This window comes from Crocuta crocuta, unplaced genomic scaffold (assembly GCF_008692635.1).
Source record: "Crocuta crocuta isolate KB4526 unplaced genomic scaffold, BGI_CrCroc_1.0 scaffold134, whole genome shotgun sequence".
In the NCBI taxonomy this organism is placed as follows: domain Eukaryota; kingdom Metazoa; phylum Chordata; class Mammalia; order Carnivora; family Hyaenidae; genus Crocuta; species Crocuta crocuta.
This window is the reverse complement of record NW_027530183.1, coordinates 1,974,355-1,994,667: the sequence shown is the minus strand read 5'-3', so window position 1 is coordinate 1,994,667 and position 20,313 is coordinate 1,974,355. Positions and strand designations below refer to the sequence as shown.

At 40.5% G+C, this 20,313-nt stretch overlaps 1 protein-coding gene across 1 annotated transcript in view; it reads left to right on the top strand.

Moving 5' to 3' along the window:
- HERC6 (HECT and RLD domain containing E3 ubiquitin protein ligase family member 6) overlaps window positions 1-20,313 on the top strand; it is a 58,422-nt gene that overhangs the window by 361 nt on the left and 37,748 nt on the right. The window contains exons 3-10 of the mRNA XM_077765180.1: window positions 3-156; window positions 3,433-3,592; window positions 5,350-5,426; window positions 8,466-8,693; window positions 10,071-10,165; window positions 11,891-12,018; window positions 13,406-13,542; window positions 14,209-14,276. Of these exons, the coding sequence (XP_077621306.1) occupies window positions 3-156; window positions 3,433-3,592; window positions 5,350-5,426; window positions 8,466-8,693; window positions 10,071-10,165; window positions 11,891-12,018; window positions 13,406-13,542; window positions 14,209-14,276 (1,047 nt within the window). The remainder of the gene's footprint in view (window positions 1-2; window positions 157-3,432; window positions 3,593-5,349; window positions 5,427-8,465; window positions 8,694-10,070; window positions 10,166-11,890; window positions 12,019-13,405; window positions 13,543-14,208; window positions 14,277-20,313) is intronic.

The following is a 20,313-nucleotide window of genomic DNA, read 5'->3' as shown; positions in this document are numbered from 1 at the left end:
AGAGGCCTGCCGCCCGGGGCAGCCCCGAGCTCCGGCAGGCGGCCAGCGGCGAGCGCCACTCGCTGCTGCTGCTGAGCGACGGCACGGTGCACTCTGGCGGGGACAACAGCCGGGGCCAGCTGGGGCGGAGGGGCGTGCAGCGCGACGAGCGGCCAAGTGAGTGCGGGGGCAAAGGTGCGCGGCGCGCGGCGGGGCAGGGGGTGCCGCGGGGGCCCCGGCGCCGCTGAACTTCCGGAGACGCGGAAGCGGTGCTCAGCGCTGCTGGAGCGCAACTCCGTCAGTTTCGTTTCCCAGCTGCGCGGTGGTTTCGGTTTCGAGTTCATCTCCTAAGCGAAACTGACAGCTGAACGTAACGGGACGGCGCTCCGTTAAAAACCGGTGAGGTACCTCCCACCGAGCCTTCCCAGACCAGTCCTAGCCTGAGCGAATTTATCTGGGCCGGTCAGAACGACCTACCGAACGTGCTTTATGGGTGGGACACCTCTAACTCTCAGAAGTACCCCACGGCGTCTTTTTTTTTTAATTAATAAAATACATAATTGCATTTTTACCATTACTGATTATGATAAAAACACAGGAAAAGAAATTGCCTGTAATTCCTATACCCAAAGACAACCACTAATATTTTGTGCATTTCTTTTTTTGCTTTTTTCTATCATATATTTAATTTTCTAAAAGCATGTCATTATATAGTTCTGTATACACAGTATTTATGCAACTCTGTAAACTGCGCTCTTATGAAACATATCATGAACATTGCCGTTTTATTATTTTTCTATGTTTATTTTGAGAGAGACAGCTTGAGCAGGGGAGGGGGAGAGAGAGAGAGAAGAGACAGAGAGAGAGAGGAGAGAGAGAGAGAGACAGAGAGAGGAGAGAGAGAGAGAGAGAGAGAGAGAGAGACAGAGACAGAGACAGAGACAGAGACAGAGAGGAGAGGAGAGAGAATCCCAAGCAGAATTCTCAGCACAGAGCCCCAGGTGAGGCTCCACCTCACCAACCCTGAGATCATGGCCTGAGCTGAAATCCAGAGTCAGTGGCTCAACCCACTGAGCCACCCAGGTGCCCCTTATTATGTAGTTTTTGAAAATACATTTTAAATTATTGCATAACATTGCAGGTTTTGACAATATGATCTTATTATTTTTCTTTGTTNTGAACATTGCCGTTTTATTATTTTTCTATGTTTATTTTGAGAGAGACAGCTTGAGCAGGGGAGGGGGAGAGAGAGAGAGAGAAGAGACAGAGAGAGAGAGAGGAGAGAGAGAGAGAGACAGAGAGAGGAGAGAGAGAGAGAGAGAGACAGAGACAGAGAGGAGAGGAGAGAGAATCCCAAGCAGAATTCTCAGCACAGAGCCCCAGGTGAGGCTCCACCTCACCAACCCTGAGATCATGGCCTGAGCTGAAATCCAGAGTCAGTGGCTCAACCCACTGAGCCACCCAGGTGCCCCTTATTATGTAGTTTTTGAAAATACATTTTAAATTATTGCATAACATTGCAGGTTTTGACAATATGATCTTATTATTTTTCTTTGTTAGAAAGTAGGGTTTTTTTTTTTTTCTCATTAGGGGCTTTTATAAATAATACTATGGTTACCATTATTTGACCAAATTTCTGATTAGAATAATTCCCAAGTTTTGTGTCTAGGAGGAAAAACTTCTCTACTCTATTAGTTATTGTTCTGAAGGTCTGCAAACTAAGCTGATAAAGGCAGATTAACAAGAGAAAAAGTATACAATTTTATTAATATTTTATGTGTACAGGAGTTCACAGAAAAGAAAGGAAACTCAAGAAGTGGTTAGACTTAGGGGCTTATATGCCATTTTAGCAAAGAAAAGGGGTTTTGGGCTTTGAAGGATGATCAGTTGTGGGGGGAAGTGACTGGGAAATGTATGGGAGAGACTAATGAAAGAAAAGGGTTATTTTGGTCAGAGTTGTCTCTACAGACTCATCTTGGTGCCAACCCCAGTGATAAAGGTTACTCTTCTCTTTCTAGTATGGAGGAGGGGGGGTACACCTTCACCAGGAGAACTTATGCTCTGCTTTTAGTTGCATAAGGGGAAGGCAGAGAACTCTTCCTGCTTCTGTTGATTTTCAACTGCCTTCAACTCCAAAAATTACCAAAGTGGAATATTTTGGGGTGGCATATCTTAATCCCCTTTAGGTGGAAATGAAGGGCAACATAATACTTAGCGCCAAATTGTTGTCTAGAAATGTGGTACCAGTTTCTGCCTTGATGAGTATATGAATATTTGGGACATTTTTTTATTGCCCTATGGTTTACAAGTAAATAATTGAAAAGGATAAGATCACAAAGGTTTAAGAAAAGAAAACTGAAGGCTCCTGGGTGCTCAGTTAGTTAAGCACTCCTGAGTTCGGTTCAAGTCATGATCTCATGGTTCATGAGATCAAGCCCCAAATCGGTGCTCTGTGCTGGCATCATGGATCCTGCTTGGGATTCTCTCTTTCTCTCTCTCTGCCCCACCCCTATCTCCTCTCTCTTTTTCTCTCTCAAAATAGATGTGATATATTTAACTCAAAACCTCTAATAATTGAGAAACAAACACTTTGGAAAAAGTTTAGATTGACTTGTAGGGATCATGCTGCAATGATCAGGTTTTCATTTGTGGGCACTTTTGGCTCATGAGAGGCATATTACTGCTTTTTAAAAAAGATTTTATTTTTTAAAGTAATCTCTGCACCAAGTGTGGGGTGCCAACCTACAACCCTGAGATCAAGAGTCACAGCTCTACAGACTGAGCCAGCCAGGTGCTCCTACTGCATTCTTCTTTGTGAGAGAATCTGGCTTCTCCCTCTCACATTCATGAGGCAGGCTCCCTGCCCATTTCCTCCTGAGCAAGGAATTCACTATTCTCACTGTTTAGAGCTGGGAAATTCAGAAGAGTGCAGTGGAGGCATTCCCATCTTCTGTCTGTCCCCCTTTGTTTGCTACCATCCTCAAAGAGAAATGTTAAGTCAAGCATCATAGTTCCTACAAGTTCCCTTCCTCCATGAAGCTCTTTCCTTTCCTTTCCTTTCCTTTCCTTTCCTTTCCTTTCCTTTCCTTTCCTTTCCTTTCCTTTCCTTTCCATTCCATTCCATTCCATATTGAAAGAGAGAGGAGGGGTCAGAGGGAGAGAGAATCCCAAGCAGGCTCCATGCCTGACATGGGACTCGATCTCACGACACTGGGATCATGCCCTGAGCCAAAATCAAGAGTCAGACGCTTAACTGACTGAGTTACCCAGGTGCCCCTGAAGCTCACCCTTAAATAGCAACCATATTCCCATGCAGACAGTGTAATACACATCGAGCTTCTTTCCTTCAGACCTTTAGCATGGATGTCAGGGCATGATTTAAAAGTCCATTGGAAAAGATGAGAAATCTGAGTGACCTTTCTGAGGACTTTTATTTTGTTTTTGTTCCTGAAGAACCAATACAGGGATTAGAAACTCTACGTGTTGAACAGGTGAGCTGTGGAAAAGAACACTCCCTTGCTGTCTGTTACAAAGGAAGGGTCTTCGCATGGGGAGCTGGTTCTGAAGGGCAGCTGGGAATTGGAGAATTCAAGGAAATAAATATTATACCTCAGTAAGTATTTTCTTTCATTCATTCATTCATTCAATATTCTTAAGTTTCATGTGCGAGGCACCATGCAAGATGTCAGGGTACAAAGATTCTATGACAAAGTCCCTAAGCTCAATGATTATGGTGTAGTGAGAGAAAAAAACTCCTAACCCCTATTATTTAATTAGAGTCCTCTGAAGAAGGGCAGGGTAAAATGAGAACATGTGACCCCTTGCTCTTAATCTCATGTATTGGAAATAACTCAGGGGATCCATCTGGTACATAAATAGACATAAAATAAACATAACCTATACATAAAAATAAAATATAAAGATTATTTTAAAGTAAAAACATTGAACAGAAGAGGCAGCAAGAAATCTTATCTGAACTTCCCTTCTGACTAAAGCAAAGACTCCTTGAAAAAACAGCTGCCATTCACAGCTTGGAGGGAGTTTCTTATGAATTCAGATGCTGTGAAGACAGATTGCCCAATTAACACCAAACAACCCTATGAAACTTTCCATACTCTCCTACTGAAGCTCCCAAAACCTCCCTTTTGCTACACTGATATATATAAGGTGACTCCACAAATTTTCCATTACTAGGAGCTCCCATCTGTACGTATAAATAAATTTTGTCTTTTCTTCTTTCAATCTGTCTATTGTCAGTTAATTTGCATGCCCCCATCACTGGATATAAAGCAAGAGAGGAAACTTTTACTTATGGAAAAGTAATAAGTTGGTGGGGTAGGGGATAGGATCATATCCTCATAAACAGCTTCCTAGGACAAATGATTTGACAAGTAGTCTGAATTGTATCTTCATGAATTACATGTTTAAGAATTTTCAAAAGCATGGTATTTAATACTAGGAAGTTACTTTTCTTTTTACCTCTTCTGGTTTTGAATTGTATGAGTCCTGTGGCTTTGGAGAACAAGCACTGAACTTCAAATGAAAAGGCAAATGTTTGAATCTAGTTCTTCAATGCGATACCTATAACATGATTCCCTAGAGCAAACAAGAACTCTGAGCTCTACTAGATGCAACCGTGGGAAGTTGCTGGTAGTTACCTTTTTGATTCACAAAAATGGCAATGTAATAGGATTCAACCTAGTGATTTCTTTATCAAATAGGGCTTAGGTCAGGTGATGTAAATAACAGTGTTCTATAAATTCTAAAGCCCTGTGTATTATGTGCATGAAGAAATTTATTTTTCTCTTAAGCCAATAAATATAGAATAAAAGTTAGTACATTATATAACTAATTAAAAGTCCAATAAAAATTATAATTGTTTAGATTCTGCTCTGTACCTTTATGCATGTTGATGTCATGTTAAAAAACACTTTGAGGGCTTTGGCTTCAAGGTACTACAGAATTATAAGAAAATAAGTTGTTTCTGGGAAACTATGCCCAGGTTACCAACAATCCTGAAAACGATGGACGCATAAATGCAGTCTTATTGATTTGACAGCAGTTTTAGACAAGTAACTATAATTTCTGAAGATGACACACTAATCAGGAAAACCACCATTATCGTGGTGTTTCTGAATATTACCAAACAGCCCTACATATCTGCAGTCATCAAGAGAACTATTCTATTGTAAAAAAGGAAACAAAACAAAACAAAACAAAAAACATTAAAATAGCCCAGTTTATAAAAAAAGGAAAGAAAGCTATTTCCCTAAACCAGATGTATTACCTGGGATCATTTTACATATCTGTAGTTCACTTGATGAGCCACTCTAAAGAAGGATTAATAGGATTGTATCCTTTTTACTACAGGAAGATAAAAACTCTGACTGGTATAAAAATTATACAAGTTTCCTGTGGACACTACCACTCCCTGGCATTATCAGAAGGTAAAAATGGCTTCTTGGATCTTCTATGTATCATTATAAGTAATTTTTTTGAATATGAATGATGCCTGTTGATTTTTAATGCACTGGGAATCATTTTAATGCATTTAGAAGTTTTTAGATTTCATAAGCTGTATTGTTCTTCATTTTTTTTTTTAATTTTCTTTGTTCTTATTATACTCTAGGTACTAATTCATATCAATGCCATAAAGGGTCATCTCTGTTCACATCACCTGGTCTGGCTCTCAGAACTTAGTAGTGATTTTATTTCCAGAACTTTGCCCTTTATGCTGAATGGCTGTTTACACCAGCAAACTCAAATACACTAAGGCCTATTTGTCTTTTTGACTTAGATCAATGAAAGAAAACTCAAAATGTCAATGAAGTGACTGGGTGGCTCACAGTTAAGCACCTGACTCTTGATCTCAATGTAGGTCTTGATCTCAGTTCAAGCCCCATGTTGGACTGTACTGGATGTAAAACCTACCTAAAAAAAAAAGAAAGAGAATTTGAGTCAAAATCATGACTTTACATTTTTTCTACTGACATCCCCCATCCTTTGTCCATCATCAGTTAAAATTTTTCAGTGGAGAGTGTTGTAGAGGAAAAACTTTTCTTCCATCCTCTTATATTCTGTACCTGGGGCCTGCAAATTTATGTGACAAAAGACAGATTAACAAGAGAAAACGCAAATGAGTTTTATTATTTATTATTTTCATTATTTATTATTTTATTATTTATTATTTTTATGGATGGAAGTTCACAAAAAGAAGTGAAACTCAAGAAGTCATTAGACTTGGGGACTTATATACCATTTTAACAAAGGAAAGACTTGGGCTTTGCAGGATGATCAATTGTAGGGATGTGCCTTGGAAATATGTGGGAGAAACTAATGGAAGATAAGAGTTATTTTATTAAGGGTTATTTGTGAAAATTCATGTTGATGTAGACTCTCCATCTCTGCGGATGAGTCACTGCCCCATCCTGGGTGCAGCAGACGACACCTTCACCAAGGGAAATATATACCTTGCTTTTGAGTGGATAAGAGGAGGGCAAAGAACTTTTCCTGCATGTTGATTCTCAGTTGCCTTCAGCTCAAGTAATCCTTATGCCAAAGTGACATATTTTGGGGTGGCATGTTCTGATTGCCTTCAAGAGACATGTAACATTTGCTTGTCTGTCAAGTGATGTCTTATACACTAATTGCAGCTGTACCACAAGGGCTATGTGGACAGCCAACATGTATTTCCTGGTTGCCTTCTATGCACCAGCTATTTTGTGAAATGCTTTACATGTGTTGTCTCATTAATCACTTAACAAACATAGAACCTGGGCATTATTTGTATCCTCCTTTTAGAAATGAAGAAATTTGGACTCAGACTTCCACTAATTTGCCCAAAGTCATATACTAACAGATAGTGAGATTTGAACCTATACTTGTTTACATCCCAACCCTAAGTGCTTAACCACTGGACCACACAGGCCGTAAGACCGTACTATAATCCTGAAGCTATTGTAGAATTCCTTCCTACCATTTCTCACTATTTGATGTAGGGCAAGCTATTTAACGTGACTCTTGATTCTTTCATCTGTAGGAATACTGATGTCTACCTTACAGTTGTTTAGAAGATTCAGTGAAAGAAGGTGCACAATATATCTGTACAGTCCACAGCAGATAGTAGGGGTATAATAAATATTAATCTCTTTTCCTTCCATACTTTCCTTCTTCTTAATTATTGAAATAGTTTGAACTATTTCCTCAAGGTATTGATTTGTTTTCACATTGGTCTGGGTTGCAAAGGTTGTGTGGAGCCCAGGTACCCAGTGCATTTGCTGTGGTGAACTGTGAGTTCTCATACGCCTTCATGTGGGTTTGACATTCTGCTGGATGCCTTCAGAAATACTTTCCAGTGATAGAACCAGCTGTAGAAGAGTTAAAAAGGAAAAGTTAGATGTAATAACATAAAAATCTGAGATATGTGGCAGTTTTCTGGATAGACAGTGAAACATTAGATCTTGATTTTTGACCTCCTGTAAATTACCTACCTCTGGTCAAATTCAACATAATATGCTGTTGGTCTTTTTCTCCCATACGGTCATTCCACAAATATTTGTTAAGTGCCTGGAATGTTTCCAGGAAAGAGGATCTAGCAGTGAACATACCTAAGACTCTGCTTTCATGGAGTTTATATCCTGGGGGGAGGTAGGGGAAGTGAGCCTTAAACACATAGACAAATAATTATGTCATATAACAGAAATTAGGGTGTGAAAAAAAAATGAGGCCAAGTAAGGGAATGGGAGCAAGCACTCAAGTGGAGGAAAGGAGTCTTTCTCTTTTATAAAGGATGTCAGGGAAGCTATGTTTTATAAGGTAAGCAGACGCCAAAAGAAGAGAGGGTTGGAGACAAGATGCTAAGGCCATGATCCAGAGGAATGATCCAGATGCAAAGTCCATGAGGTTGTGGCATGCTCAGCAGTGTGCTCAGGAACAGCAGGGGCTCTGAAAAGGTATGAGCAAGGGGGAGATGAAGTCTGAGAAGTGTGGGGAATCCTGGTGACCTGGCACTTGTGAGCTGTGGTGAGAATTGGCCTTTCATTGAGTGAGATAGCAAATCCCTAAAGGGTTGAATCTGACTTTTTTTTTTTTTAAAGACCACCCTGGCTACTCTTTGGAGAATAGACAAGGATGGACTCAGGGAGCCCAGTGAGGTGCTATTGTAATCTTCCAGGAGAAAAGTCATGGTGGCTTGGTGGCTAAGGTGGTAACAGTGGGGAGGTGAGAAGTGGTCTTCTGACCACTGAAAGAACACAGCTGCCCTTGACTGGGAGGGAGAAGAGGAGTGGATGTTGTTGGAAGGGACTTTTTGAAGGTGTTTTGAAGGTGTTCTTGACCATCCTCCTTGCCTTTAGTCAGAATACTCTAACCTCCTCCATCCCTATTTTAAGTACTAAAGAGTCTTAGAATTAGGGTGGTAATTTCTACTTGATTTTGGAATTCCAATTTTTTTTTCAATTTTGAATTTCTCTTCTTTATTTTTGTAGATGGCCAAGTGTTTTCATGGGGAAGTAACAGCCATGGACAGCTGGGCCTGGGGAAGGAGCTCCCCTCCCAAGCCAGCCCACAGAGAGTGAGGTCCCTGGACGGCATCCCCCTGGCTCAGGTGGCTGCAGGCGGGGCCCACAGCTTCGCCCTGTCTCTCTTTGGGACTTCATTTGGCTGGGGAAGCAACAATGCAGGGCAGCTGGCCTTCTGCGGGAATAATGCCCCAGGTAACGAGATAGTCTTGTTCATGCAGTAAATAATTTTTTCTTTCCAGTTGGAAGACCAGTTTTGCAAATGGGACTCTCAACTATTAGAGCAGTGATTCCCAGGCTCTGGAATACAGCAGAATCATCTGGGGTGCCATCTTAATTTTTGATTGCCACTGTAATATATTACAGGAAACCTGTGGCTTGAAACAACACAGATTTCTTATCTTATAGTTCTGGTGGTCAGAAGTCTGATGCAAGTCTCACTAGACTAAAAAAGGTGTCATCAGGGTTGTGTTCCTTTCTGGAAGCTTTGGGGCAACTGGGTGTGGGGTGGGGATGGACCTTGCACCATTTTCTTGCCTTTTTCCCCTGCTCTAGAGTCCATCTGCATTCCTTGACTCATAGCCCCCTTCTTCAAAGCCAGCAACAGTTGGTTAAGACTTCCTCAAGTCACATTACTCTGACAGTGACTCTCCTGCCTCTCTCTTCCTCAGTTAAAGGACCCTTGTAAATACACTGGGCCCACACAGATAATCCAGGCTAACCTCCCTGTTTCAAGGTCAACAGATTAGCAACTTTAATTCCATCTGCTTTCTTAACTCCTCTTTGCGGTATAACCTAACATATTCACAGCCTCTGGGGAAAGGACTCGGACATCTTCGAAGCCCCATATTTTGTCTATTACAAGAGCATTTAAAAATCCCAGTGCCCACCCCCTGCAAACAAGTCCTAATGCCCAAGTCAGACCCCATACTGAGTAAATCACAATGTCTGTGGATGGAAGCCAGGCATCAGTCATTATTCAGGATTCCACAGGTTATTCCAGTGTACAGTCAAATTTGAGAACACTGGATTAGAAGATGCTAGCCAAAGAAGCAACCAGTTCCTAACAACCCTTAAACTCACTGTGAAGTCTTCCCCAAGAACCCTTTTCCACCCACTGCACTGACAGTAGGTCATTTTCAGCTAACATATATTTGGCGCCTGTTAAGTGCCAGTACTTACATCTTGTTTCATTCAATACCGTCAACATGAAATAGGTCTCACTTTCTCGATTATTATTGCATATTTTCAGAACACCTACTATGTGACAGAAATGAATATAACATAATGGCAATACTATTGGGAATAAAGGTTTTAAAACTTAGCTTTGTAGGAGAATAGCGTTAGGTGTTACAGAAGATTCAAAGTTTCCAGAAATAAATGCTAAAGGACTGCTTTTCTTTTCTAAAGCAGGGCTTTCCCTCTGTTTTATAATATAGAAAATGAACCTTCTGAGTGTTCTTTAAAATTATGTTAACTAATTATAAGATGATAAAAATATTAAAAGATGTAAAAATTCATGAATTCTGAGTCTGTTTCTTATACTCTAGAGATTCTACTTTCTTTCAACAGTGCAAAGCTACAAGCCTCGTTCAATTGGTGCACTAAAAAATCTCGGTGTGGTTTATATCAGCTGTGGCCATGAGCACACTGCAGTGCTTACCCAGGTAATCTAAAATGTTTCGCTATTTTTTTTTAATTCCTGAGAAATGTTACCACAAAGTATAGGTATTGGCTGTTGTTGAAAGCCATATGTGTATCAGTATCTCAACTATATCCGTTCAATGTACAAATATATAAAAAGGAGAAGTTAACCAAATGTAAACCATGAAATTTTCAAGATCCTATAACAAAAGCTAATTTCAGCTTTAGGAAATATTTTTAGATACCAGCTGAATTAGATTAATATAGGAGCTAATCCTTTTAGCAATGATTCATTCATAATGTAGATCTACAGATGAAAATTATTATAAAAGCAACAAAGTAATTTTCACAGATTTCAATAAGCCAAATTATAGACTAGAACAGACTTTGTTCCATTTCTTTTTTTTTTTTTAATGTTTTTTAAATTTATTTCTAGGAGAGAGAGAGACAGCGTGAGCAGGGGAGGGTCAGAGAGAGAGGGAGTCACAGACTGAAACAGGCTCCAGGCTCTGAGCTGGCAGTCAGCACAGAGCCCGACGCGGGGCTCGAACCCATGAACCGCCAGATCATGACCTAAGCGAAAAGTCGGATGCTTAACCGACTAAGCCACCCAGGCGCCCCAGACTTTGTTCCATTTCTTGCTTGGCAAAATTATGAGCCTGCTTTGTAAATGTTTGCTTCCTCTTCTTGTACTGGCCCAATAGTATATTCCAATAGGGCAGATTCTCTCCATGGCCATAGGGAATAGATTGGAAAACTATTTATGTGGTTGAACTAAAACTAAATATCTAAAATAATTTGTATTAATTGTTTTAATTTTTTAAATGCTTATTTTTGAGAGAGAGAAGGAGAGCATGAGCAAGGGAGGGGCAGAGAGAGTTGGGGACAGAGGATCCAAAGCAGGCTCTGTGCTGACAGCAGAGAGCCTGACATGGGGTTCCAACTCACAAACCATGAGATCATGACCTGAGCCAAAGTCAGACACTCAACTGACTGAGTCACCCACGTGCCCCAGTATTATTGGTTTTAAAAGCGTATTTGGATTATATTATTCTTAGTTGACAGGAGAAAGCTAGAGTTGTTTTAATCAAGAGTCATCTTTGCACTTGTGTGACTCAGTCGGTTGAGCCTAAAGACTCTTGGCTTCATTCATCTCAGGTCACCATCTCATAGTTTGTGGGCTCCAGCCCTGTGTCAGGCTCCTCACTGATGGTGTGGAACCTGCTTGGGATTCTACACACATACCCCTCCCCTCTGCTCCTCCCCCACTCACACTAATTTTCTCTCTTTCTCTCTCTCTCTCTCAAAATAAATAAATAAGACTTAAAAAAATAATCATTTTTTTAAGGGCACCTGGCTAGCTCAGTCAAAAGAGCATGCAGCTCTTGATAGTGGGGTTGTGAGTTTGAGCCCAATGTTGGGTGTAGAGATTACTAAAAAAATCAGTACACTTAAAATACCATCTTTTGAGAAAGGGTTATTTTCAGAGAAATGTTCAAATAAATAACGCAATCCTCTACTTAAATGTATTATTGTTGAACCAATTAATTTGCCCATCCATTCATTCTACAATGGAAGCCAACGGCTTTTCCTATTCAATGAGTTAACTTACATACACTCTTAGAAATAATAAATTATAAGACCCTTCCTACAGTACTCTCATATAATTCTCTGGTGATACTTAGTCTTTAAGTTTTTAGTTACTTTTTAAAATCTGAAATTAGTTTGAGTCCTTCTCTTTTAAACAGAACGGGAAAGTGTTCACGTTTGGAGATAATAGCTATGGACAGCTGGGCCACAGCCCCCCTGCTGAGAAGACAGGCCCACAGCTCATGGAAGGAATTGATGGCCTTGTTTCACAGATAGACTGTGGAAGGTAACTGGCTAGTTTTTGTTTGTTCTCAGTGTGAGTAGAATGTGTTCTATTTTATGATTTAGAAATGACTCCTCGGCAATGTTATCAAAACTTAAAACACCAAATATGTAACTACTCTTTTGCTAGGTTATTCTCCTTCCTGAAAATTTTCTTATTTTAAATATAGTTTAAGTTTTCTATTTTCTCTTTTTTATTCCAGACATTTTATTTATTTAATAAGAATGTATTGGAAGCCTACTGTGTATAGACCACCTTACTAGGCACTGGAGATTGGCAAGAGGGTTTAAAATAAAAACAGTGGCGCTTGCCTACTTGATAAGGCAAAATTAAAGTATTCTCATGCAAATAGATAATACATATTTGCATGTGCATATTCAGAGTTTTGTATAACCCAGTTGTGAGGACACTGAATATTATCTACCCAATTCATAAATAACAGCTTATATTTAAAACACAAATGGGGGGTGCCTGGGTCGCTCAGTCGGTTTAGCAGTCAACTGCGGCTCAGGTCATGATCTCGCAGTTTGTGGGTTCGAGTCCTGCACTGGGTCCTGTGCTGACAGCTCAGAGCCTGGAGCCTGCTTCAGATTCTGTGTCTACCTCTCTCTTTGCCTCTCACACTCTGTCTCTGTCTCTCTCAAAAATAAATAAATGAGCACCTGGGTGACTCAGTCAGTTAAGCGTCCGTCTTCGGCTCAGGTCATGATCTCATGGTTTGTGGGTTCAAGCCCCATGTCAGGCTCTGTGCTAACCGCTAGCGCAGAACCTGGAGCCTGTTTCAGATTCTGTGTCTGCCTCTCTCTCTGACCCTCCCCTGCTCACACTGTCTGTCTCTCTCTCTCTCTCAGAAATTAAAAAAAAAAAATGGAAAATTTTTAAATAAATAAAAATAAATGTTAAAACAAAACAAAAAACAAACACAAATGAAGGGGCATCTGGGGGTCTCAGTCAGTTAAGTGTCTGACCAGCTCAGATCATGATCTCATAGCTTGTGTGCTAAAGCCCCACAGTGAACTCTCAGGCTCTCAGCTATCAGGTGCCTGCTTCAGATTCTCTCTCTCTCTCTCTCTTTGCCCCTCCCCTACCAGTGCTCTTGAGCGTACATGCTCTCTCAAAAATAAATACACATTAAAAACATAATAAAAAATAAAACACAGATCATAGAAACCATAGTAAAGACTTATCAATAGTATTCTATCTTTAAGGTCACTATAAAGTTAATATTCAGCTACCATTTGTTTAGCCACATCATTTGGTACCCTCTCACCCTGACATTATGATAAGGAATCTGAGTACTTAGTAGATAAATCTGTTATTTTACATTAGGAGACATCATCTTTCTCAAAAAGTGAGTGCCTTGGTCTTCATTATATTCCCTCTCTTGCAGTTACCATACCCTTGCATATGTCTACACCACAGGTCAGGTGATATCTGTCGGTCGAGGACCAAGTTGCAAAAGCCGCCGAAATCATCCAGAACCTCTGACAGAGAACACTGACGTTACCTGCCTGATTTCTGCTGAAAGTACGAGTGGTCCCACTAAGTCATGACTTAGTTTTAAGTGATGCCACTGGAGGGGAAATATTATTTATCTTCCTTTCACAGGAGTGAACAGAACTCTGGTTCTTTTAGTATTGTTATTTTTAATTCATACAATATTCATTTTTTTCTTATGTATTGATTCCTGGAATATTTAGTAATTTTTCTAAAGATTAAGGTAATATGAAAAAGATCCCAAGTTGATGAATTATCAGAAAGATATACTTTTATATAGTTAATCAAATCTCTTCTATGGGCACCTGGCTGGCTCAAAGGAACATGTGACTCTTGATCTCGGGGTTGTGAGTTCAGGCCCCATCTTGGGTGTAGAGATTACTTTAAAAAAATAAAATCTTAAAAAAAGTACATCTAAAGCACATCACCTCACCTTGGTTTCATTAAGCAAGTGCATGAAAAATTAAATTTCAAGCTAAGTGTGTATACAACATGTAGGCTGATCAAAATGAATCTTTTATGGTGCTTGTCAAAATTCATTTAGAAGAATACTAATTGCCAATAAATGAGTAAATTTAGTTTAGTAATATGTGAGTTTTTTAAAGGACTATTTTTAGAGTAGTTTTAGGTTTATAACAAACAAATTGTGCTTTAACTTTTAAAAACAGTAAATACGGATTTATGACTTTCTTTTAGGCCTTGTGGATGCTCAAGTCAAACACATTTTTGCTGGAACACATGCCAATTTTGTGACAACTTATAAGGTATCTGTTACACTTTCTGTTTCTTTAAAAAAATCATTGTTTTCCTCTAGATTTCAGAGCAGTATTTGAGACACTGTATCGTTTGTATGTATTCCAATTCTTTACTAAAATGATAAGATCCTCTGTTAGAATGCTTCTTAAAAAATATTCTGTAATTTTCACTTCCTCATTTGGCTTCCTAAGAGATGAGACCCCCAAACCTAAATTCATTGTTTTTACACTGTTTATTATTAAGTAATATTAACTGTAATATTAACAGTAGTGATTAATATTAATTGATAAATATTAATTGTAGCCATCATGTATTAAGGGCCAATCAAAATACTCCAAGTCAATCAACACATTTAATCCTCATGTCAACTCCCATTGGTATTATTTCCCCCATTTTATATATGAAAAAACTAAGTTGCAGAGAAGCGGACTCACCCAAAGTTGCACTGCTAAGAAGTGGCAGAGCTGGATTCAAATCCAGGCAATCCAGCTCCAAAGCTTATACTATTGTCTACCTACCATGGTACCCTCCCAATTGTTGACAGAGGATTTTATTATCATATTTCTAGGTGAAATGCCTGTATGGAGACAGAAGTATACAGGTATACCTCATTATATTGGCACTTTGCTTTAGTGAGTTTTTTACAAACTGAAGGTTTATGGTAATGCAATATTGAAGAAGTTTATGGGCACCATTTTTCCAACAACATTTGCTCGTTTCTTGTCTCTGTGTCACATTTTGGTAATTCTTGCAATATTTCTAACTGTTCCATTATTACTTTATTTGTTATGGTGATCTGTGATCAGTGATTTTTGCTGTTACTGTTGAAATTGTTTTGGGACGCCATGAACCACGCCCATATAGGATGGTGAACTTAATGGATACAATGTTGTGTATGTTCTGACTGTTCTACCAACTGGTGGTTCCCCTGTCCCTCCCTCTCTCCTCAAGCCTCTCTGCTTATTCTCTGAGACAAAACAATTTTGAAATTTGGCCAGTTAATAACTCTACAGTGGCTTCTAAATGTTCTGGGGAAAGGAAGAGTCACATGTCATTTTAAATAGAAAGCTAGATATGATAAACTTAGTGAGGAAGGCACATCAAAAGCTGAGACAGGCTGAAAACTGCATCAAGCCAGCCAAGTTGTGAATACAAAGGAAAAGTTCTTGAAGGAGGTGAAAAGTGCTGTATCAGTGAACACACCAACGATAAGAAAGCGAGGGGGGCTGCCTGGGTGGCTCAGTCGGTTAAGCGTCCGACTTCAACTCAGGTCGTGATCTCACGGTTCGTGGGTTCAAGCCCCACGTCGGGCTCTGTGCTGACAGCTCAGAGCCTGGAGCCTGCTTCGGATTCTGTGTCTCACTCTCTCTCTGCTCTTCCTCCACCCATGCTCTGTCTCTCAAAAATGAATAAACGTTAAAAAAATTTAAAAAAAGAAAAAAGGAAAGCGAGGGGCACGGGGGTGGCTCAGTCGGTTAAGTGTTCAACTTCAGCTCAGGTCATGATCTCACAGTTTGTGGGTTCAAGCCCCACGTTGGGCTCTGTGCTGACAGCTAGCTTAGAGCCTAGAGCCGGTCTCAGATTCTGCATCTCCTCTCTCTCTGACCCTCCCCTGCTCATGCTGTCTCTATGTCTCTCTCTCAGAAATAAATAAAACATGTAAAATATTAAAAAAAAAAAAAAAAACGAAACAGGCTTACTGCTAATATGGGGAAAGTTTTAGTGGTCTGGATAGAAGATCAAACATCACCTTGAAACCAAAGCCTGATCCAAGGCAAGGCCCTAACTCTCTTCAATTTTATGAAAGCTGACAGGGTGAGGAAGCTGCAGCATAATAGTTTGAAACTAGCAGTTTGGTTTGTGAGGTTCAAGGAAAGAAGCCATCTCTATAACATCAAAGTGCAAGGTGAAGCAGCAAGTGCTGATGTAGAAGCTGCAGCAAGTTACCCAGAAGATCTAGATAAGGTGATTAATGAAGGTGGATACACTAAACAACAGGTTTTCAATGCAGAGGAAACAGCCTTCCATTGGAAGCAGATGCCACATAGGACGACTTCTGTAGCGAGAGAGAAGTCACTGCCTGCCTTCAAAGCTTCAAAGGACAGCCTGACTGTCTTTGTTAGGAGCTAATGCAGCTGGTGACTTTAAGTAGAAGCCAGTGTTCTTTTACCATCCTGAAAATCCTAGGGCCCTTAAGAATTATGCTTTATCTAATCTGCTTGTTCGCTACGAATGGAACAACATAGCCTGGATGACAGCACCTCTTTATAACATGGTTTATAGAATATTTTAAGCCCACTGTTGAGATCTGCTAAAAAAAAAGTTTTCTTTCAAAATATTATTGCTCATAGACAAGTACACCTGGTCACCCAAGAGCTCTGATGGAGACGTACAATGAGATTGATGTTTTTTTTTATTCCTGTTAACATAACATCTATTGTGTAGCCCATGGATCAAGGAGTCATTTTGACTTTCAAGTATTATTATTTAAGAAATACATTTCATAAGGCTATAGCTGTGGATGCCTGGGTTAAGGATCTGACATCAGCTCAGGTCATGATCTCACAGTTCATGAGCTTGAGCCCAGCATCAGCTGAGCCCGAGCCCTACTTCAAGTGAGACTTGCTTCTGTCTCTCCCTCTCTTTATGCCCTTTGTGGGTTCTCTCTCACTCTCTCCCTCTCTCTCTACCGCTCGTTCACTTGCACCTTCTTTCTTAAAGAAAAACATAAGGCTACAGCTATCACAGATAGTGATTCCTCTAATGGATCTGGGCAAAGTCAATTGAAAACCTTCTGGAAAAGATTCACCATTCTAGATGCCATTAAGAACATTCATGATTCATGGGAAGAGTTTGAAATGTCAACATTAACAGGAATTTGGAAAAAGCTGATTCCAGCCGTCATGGAGGACTTTGAGGGGTTCAAGACTTCAACAGAGGAAGTGACTGCAGTGTGGAAACAGCAAGATAACTAGAAGTGGAGCCTGAAGATGTGAATGAATGGCTACAATCTGATGATGAAACTATGAGTGGATGAGGAGTTGCTTCTTATGGATGAGCAAAGAAAATGGTTTCTTGAGATGGCATCTACTCCTCGTGAAGATGCTGTGAAGCTTGTTGAAATGATGACAAAGTATCCAGATTATTACATAAACTGAGTTGATAAAGCAGCAGCAAGGTTTGAGAGGATTGACTCCAATTTTGAAAGAAGCTTTCTGGGTAAAATGCTGCCAAACAGCATCACGGGGTACAGAGAAATTGTGAATTGCCCATTGACAATTGTGGCAAACCCCAATGTTGTCATATTTTAAGAAATTGCCATACTGGGGCACCTGGGTGGCTTAGTCGGTTAAGCGTCCAACTTTCGCTTAGGTCATGATCTCACGGTTTGTGGGTTTGAGCCCCGCATCGGTCTCTGTGCTGCCAGCTCAGAGCCTGGAGCCTGTTTCAGTCTGTGACTCCCTCTCTCTCTGACCCTCCCCTGCTCACGCTGTCTCTCTCTCTCTCTCCTAGAAATAAATAAAACATAAAAAAAAAAAATTGCCATAGCCACCCCCAGCCTTTAGCAACCACCACCCTGACCACCAACATCAAGGCAAGATTACAACCTTCATCAGCAGAAATATTATTACTCACTGACAACTCAAACGATGACTAGCAGTTTTTAGCAATTAAGTACTTTTTCAATTAAGACATATACATTGCTGGGACGCCTGGAGTGGCTCTGTCGATTAAGTGTCCAACTCTTGCTTTTAGCTCATGTCATGATCTCACAGTTCATGGGATCGAGCCCTACACTGGGCTTCACACTGACAATGCAAAGCCTGGTTGGGATTTTCTCTTCCTCTCTCTGTGTCCCTCCCCTGNACCGCGAGATCATGACCCAAGCGAAAGTCGGACGCTCAACCGACTAAGCCACCCAGGCGCCCCGATATGTACATTTTTTTTAAAGACATGATGCTTTTGCACACTTCATAGACTACAGTATTGTGTAAACATAATTTTTATATGCACTGGGAAACCAAAAAATTAATTTGACTCACTTACTTGCAATATTTGCTTTATTGTGGTAGTCTTGAACTGAACCCTCAATATCTGAGGTATGCTGTATATTTTCCTAATTTGTACTTTTTAAAAAATTATCAGGAATGTTTTAACCATGACATCCATATAGATTCTTACTATATTCTCTGGGGCAGAAAATGGTCAGAAGCAAAGATTTCTGTGCTGCTGGGGTTAGTCAGATTATACTTGCTGGTTCTGTTACAGCCACTCAGCAGCTGCCTGCTGTGTCTCAGGCTCTGCTTTTGGTGCTTGGGATAAAAGTGAATAATACAGGCAAGGTTCTCATTCATGGCATTTGGATTCTACAGGGAAGGACAGACAATAAATATGTAAATACGAAATAAACAAGATTGTGTTAGAGAGTCAGAAGTGCTCTGAAGCAAACAAAGCAGGTGGTGGAAGACTGATGAAGTGGGCTTCTTTAGAAATGTCGGTCAGGGAAGACCTCTCAGTGGCTGGGACATTGAAGCAGAGACTGTAGCCATGCTTAGATCCAAAGAAGGAATGTTACAGGTAGTGGGAACCACACATAAAGAGGCCCCATGGCAAGTATATGTTCAGCATGGAAGGACAGAGAGAGAGCCAGAAGCGCAGAGCACATAGGAAAGAGTGAAGAGTTATATGAGATGGGAGCAGGTAGGTGAGTTGGGGTCAGTGTGAAGTGTCCTTGGAGACGAGATCTGGAGCCTTAGTTGGATGTCCAAATCTGGAGCTCAGGGAGCATGTTAGCACTGGAATATAGACGTGCTAGTTGTTCAAGTATAGACAGAATTTAAAGCTGAGGCCTGGAGGAAAGGTTACCTTAAGAGAGTACAAATGAGAAGAGAAAGGGGACAGAATCCAGCATCGAGACACTTCTGCATTTAGAGGTCTGACAGTGAGGAGGTGCCAGAAGACAAAGAGAAAAGGCCAGTTTCTGAGGTAGGGGAAAACCGGGAGAGGATGCGTCATCAAGACGAAAGTACTTCCAGAAGGAGGAAGTGGCTAATCCTGTCATATACTACTTGAGAGGTCAAGTAAGATGAGCACAGAGATTATTTTGGAGAAATATCCAGTTCAAATGGAGAAAACGATGATGCATGAGAAAGAATGAGGGGCGCCTGGGTGGCTCAGTCGGTTGAGCATCCGACTTTGGTTCAGGTCATGATCTCACAGTTCGTGGGTTTGAGCCTCACGTCAGGCTCTGTGCTGGCAGCTCAGAGCCTGGAGCCTGCTTCAGATTCTGTGTCTCCCTCTCTCTCTCTGACCCTCTCTTGCTCATTCTCTGTTTCTGTCTCTCAAAATAAATAAAGACATAAAAAAATTAAAAAAAAAGAAAGAATGAATAAGCGCAGAAACAATGTCCCACGGTAGGAGAGAAGAGGCATGATCCTGTCCATGTAGAATGTAGGGGTGTGAGCAGAAATATTTATTTTGTTCCAAAAAGGAACACTGGAGGTGGGGGGGGGAGGTGATGATGGAAAAGTGCCTCATGGCTTTAATTTCCTCAGTGACACACAAGGCGAAATCTTCATCTGGGAATGAGTGGAAGAGAGGGGGAGTGCTAGAGGTTTAGGAGTAAAAGGAAGGTGTACAGTATGTGTCTCAGAGACTGAGAAAGCAAATGTGGGAAATTGCTAAACACTGTTGGGTGCCCTTTGACATTTATGGTAGTAGACTTCAAGTGAAATCAGTCAGCACAGTTGTGTGATTTTCTCCAGTGAATGGATTGGATTCAGTTTTGTTTGGATTCATTTTTGGAGTAATCTAGAGTTGATTTTAACCACAAATGGAGTTTTGCTAGGTAAGTACAATAGGAAAGTGACACAGTAGGAAGTGTTTGCAAGGAACTTATTATAGTGCTGACCATGGAATCTAGGCTGGGTAAGGATGAGGATGATAATAAATAATGAACTAACAATAGGGTCGGTGGATTAGAGATCCTGATGGCTTCAAAGAATGTTCCAGTGGGTTCCACTCTAAAGTAAGTGTCTTAGTCTT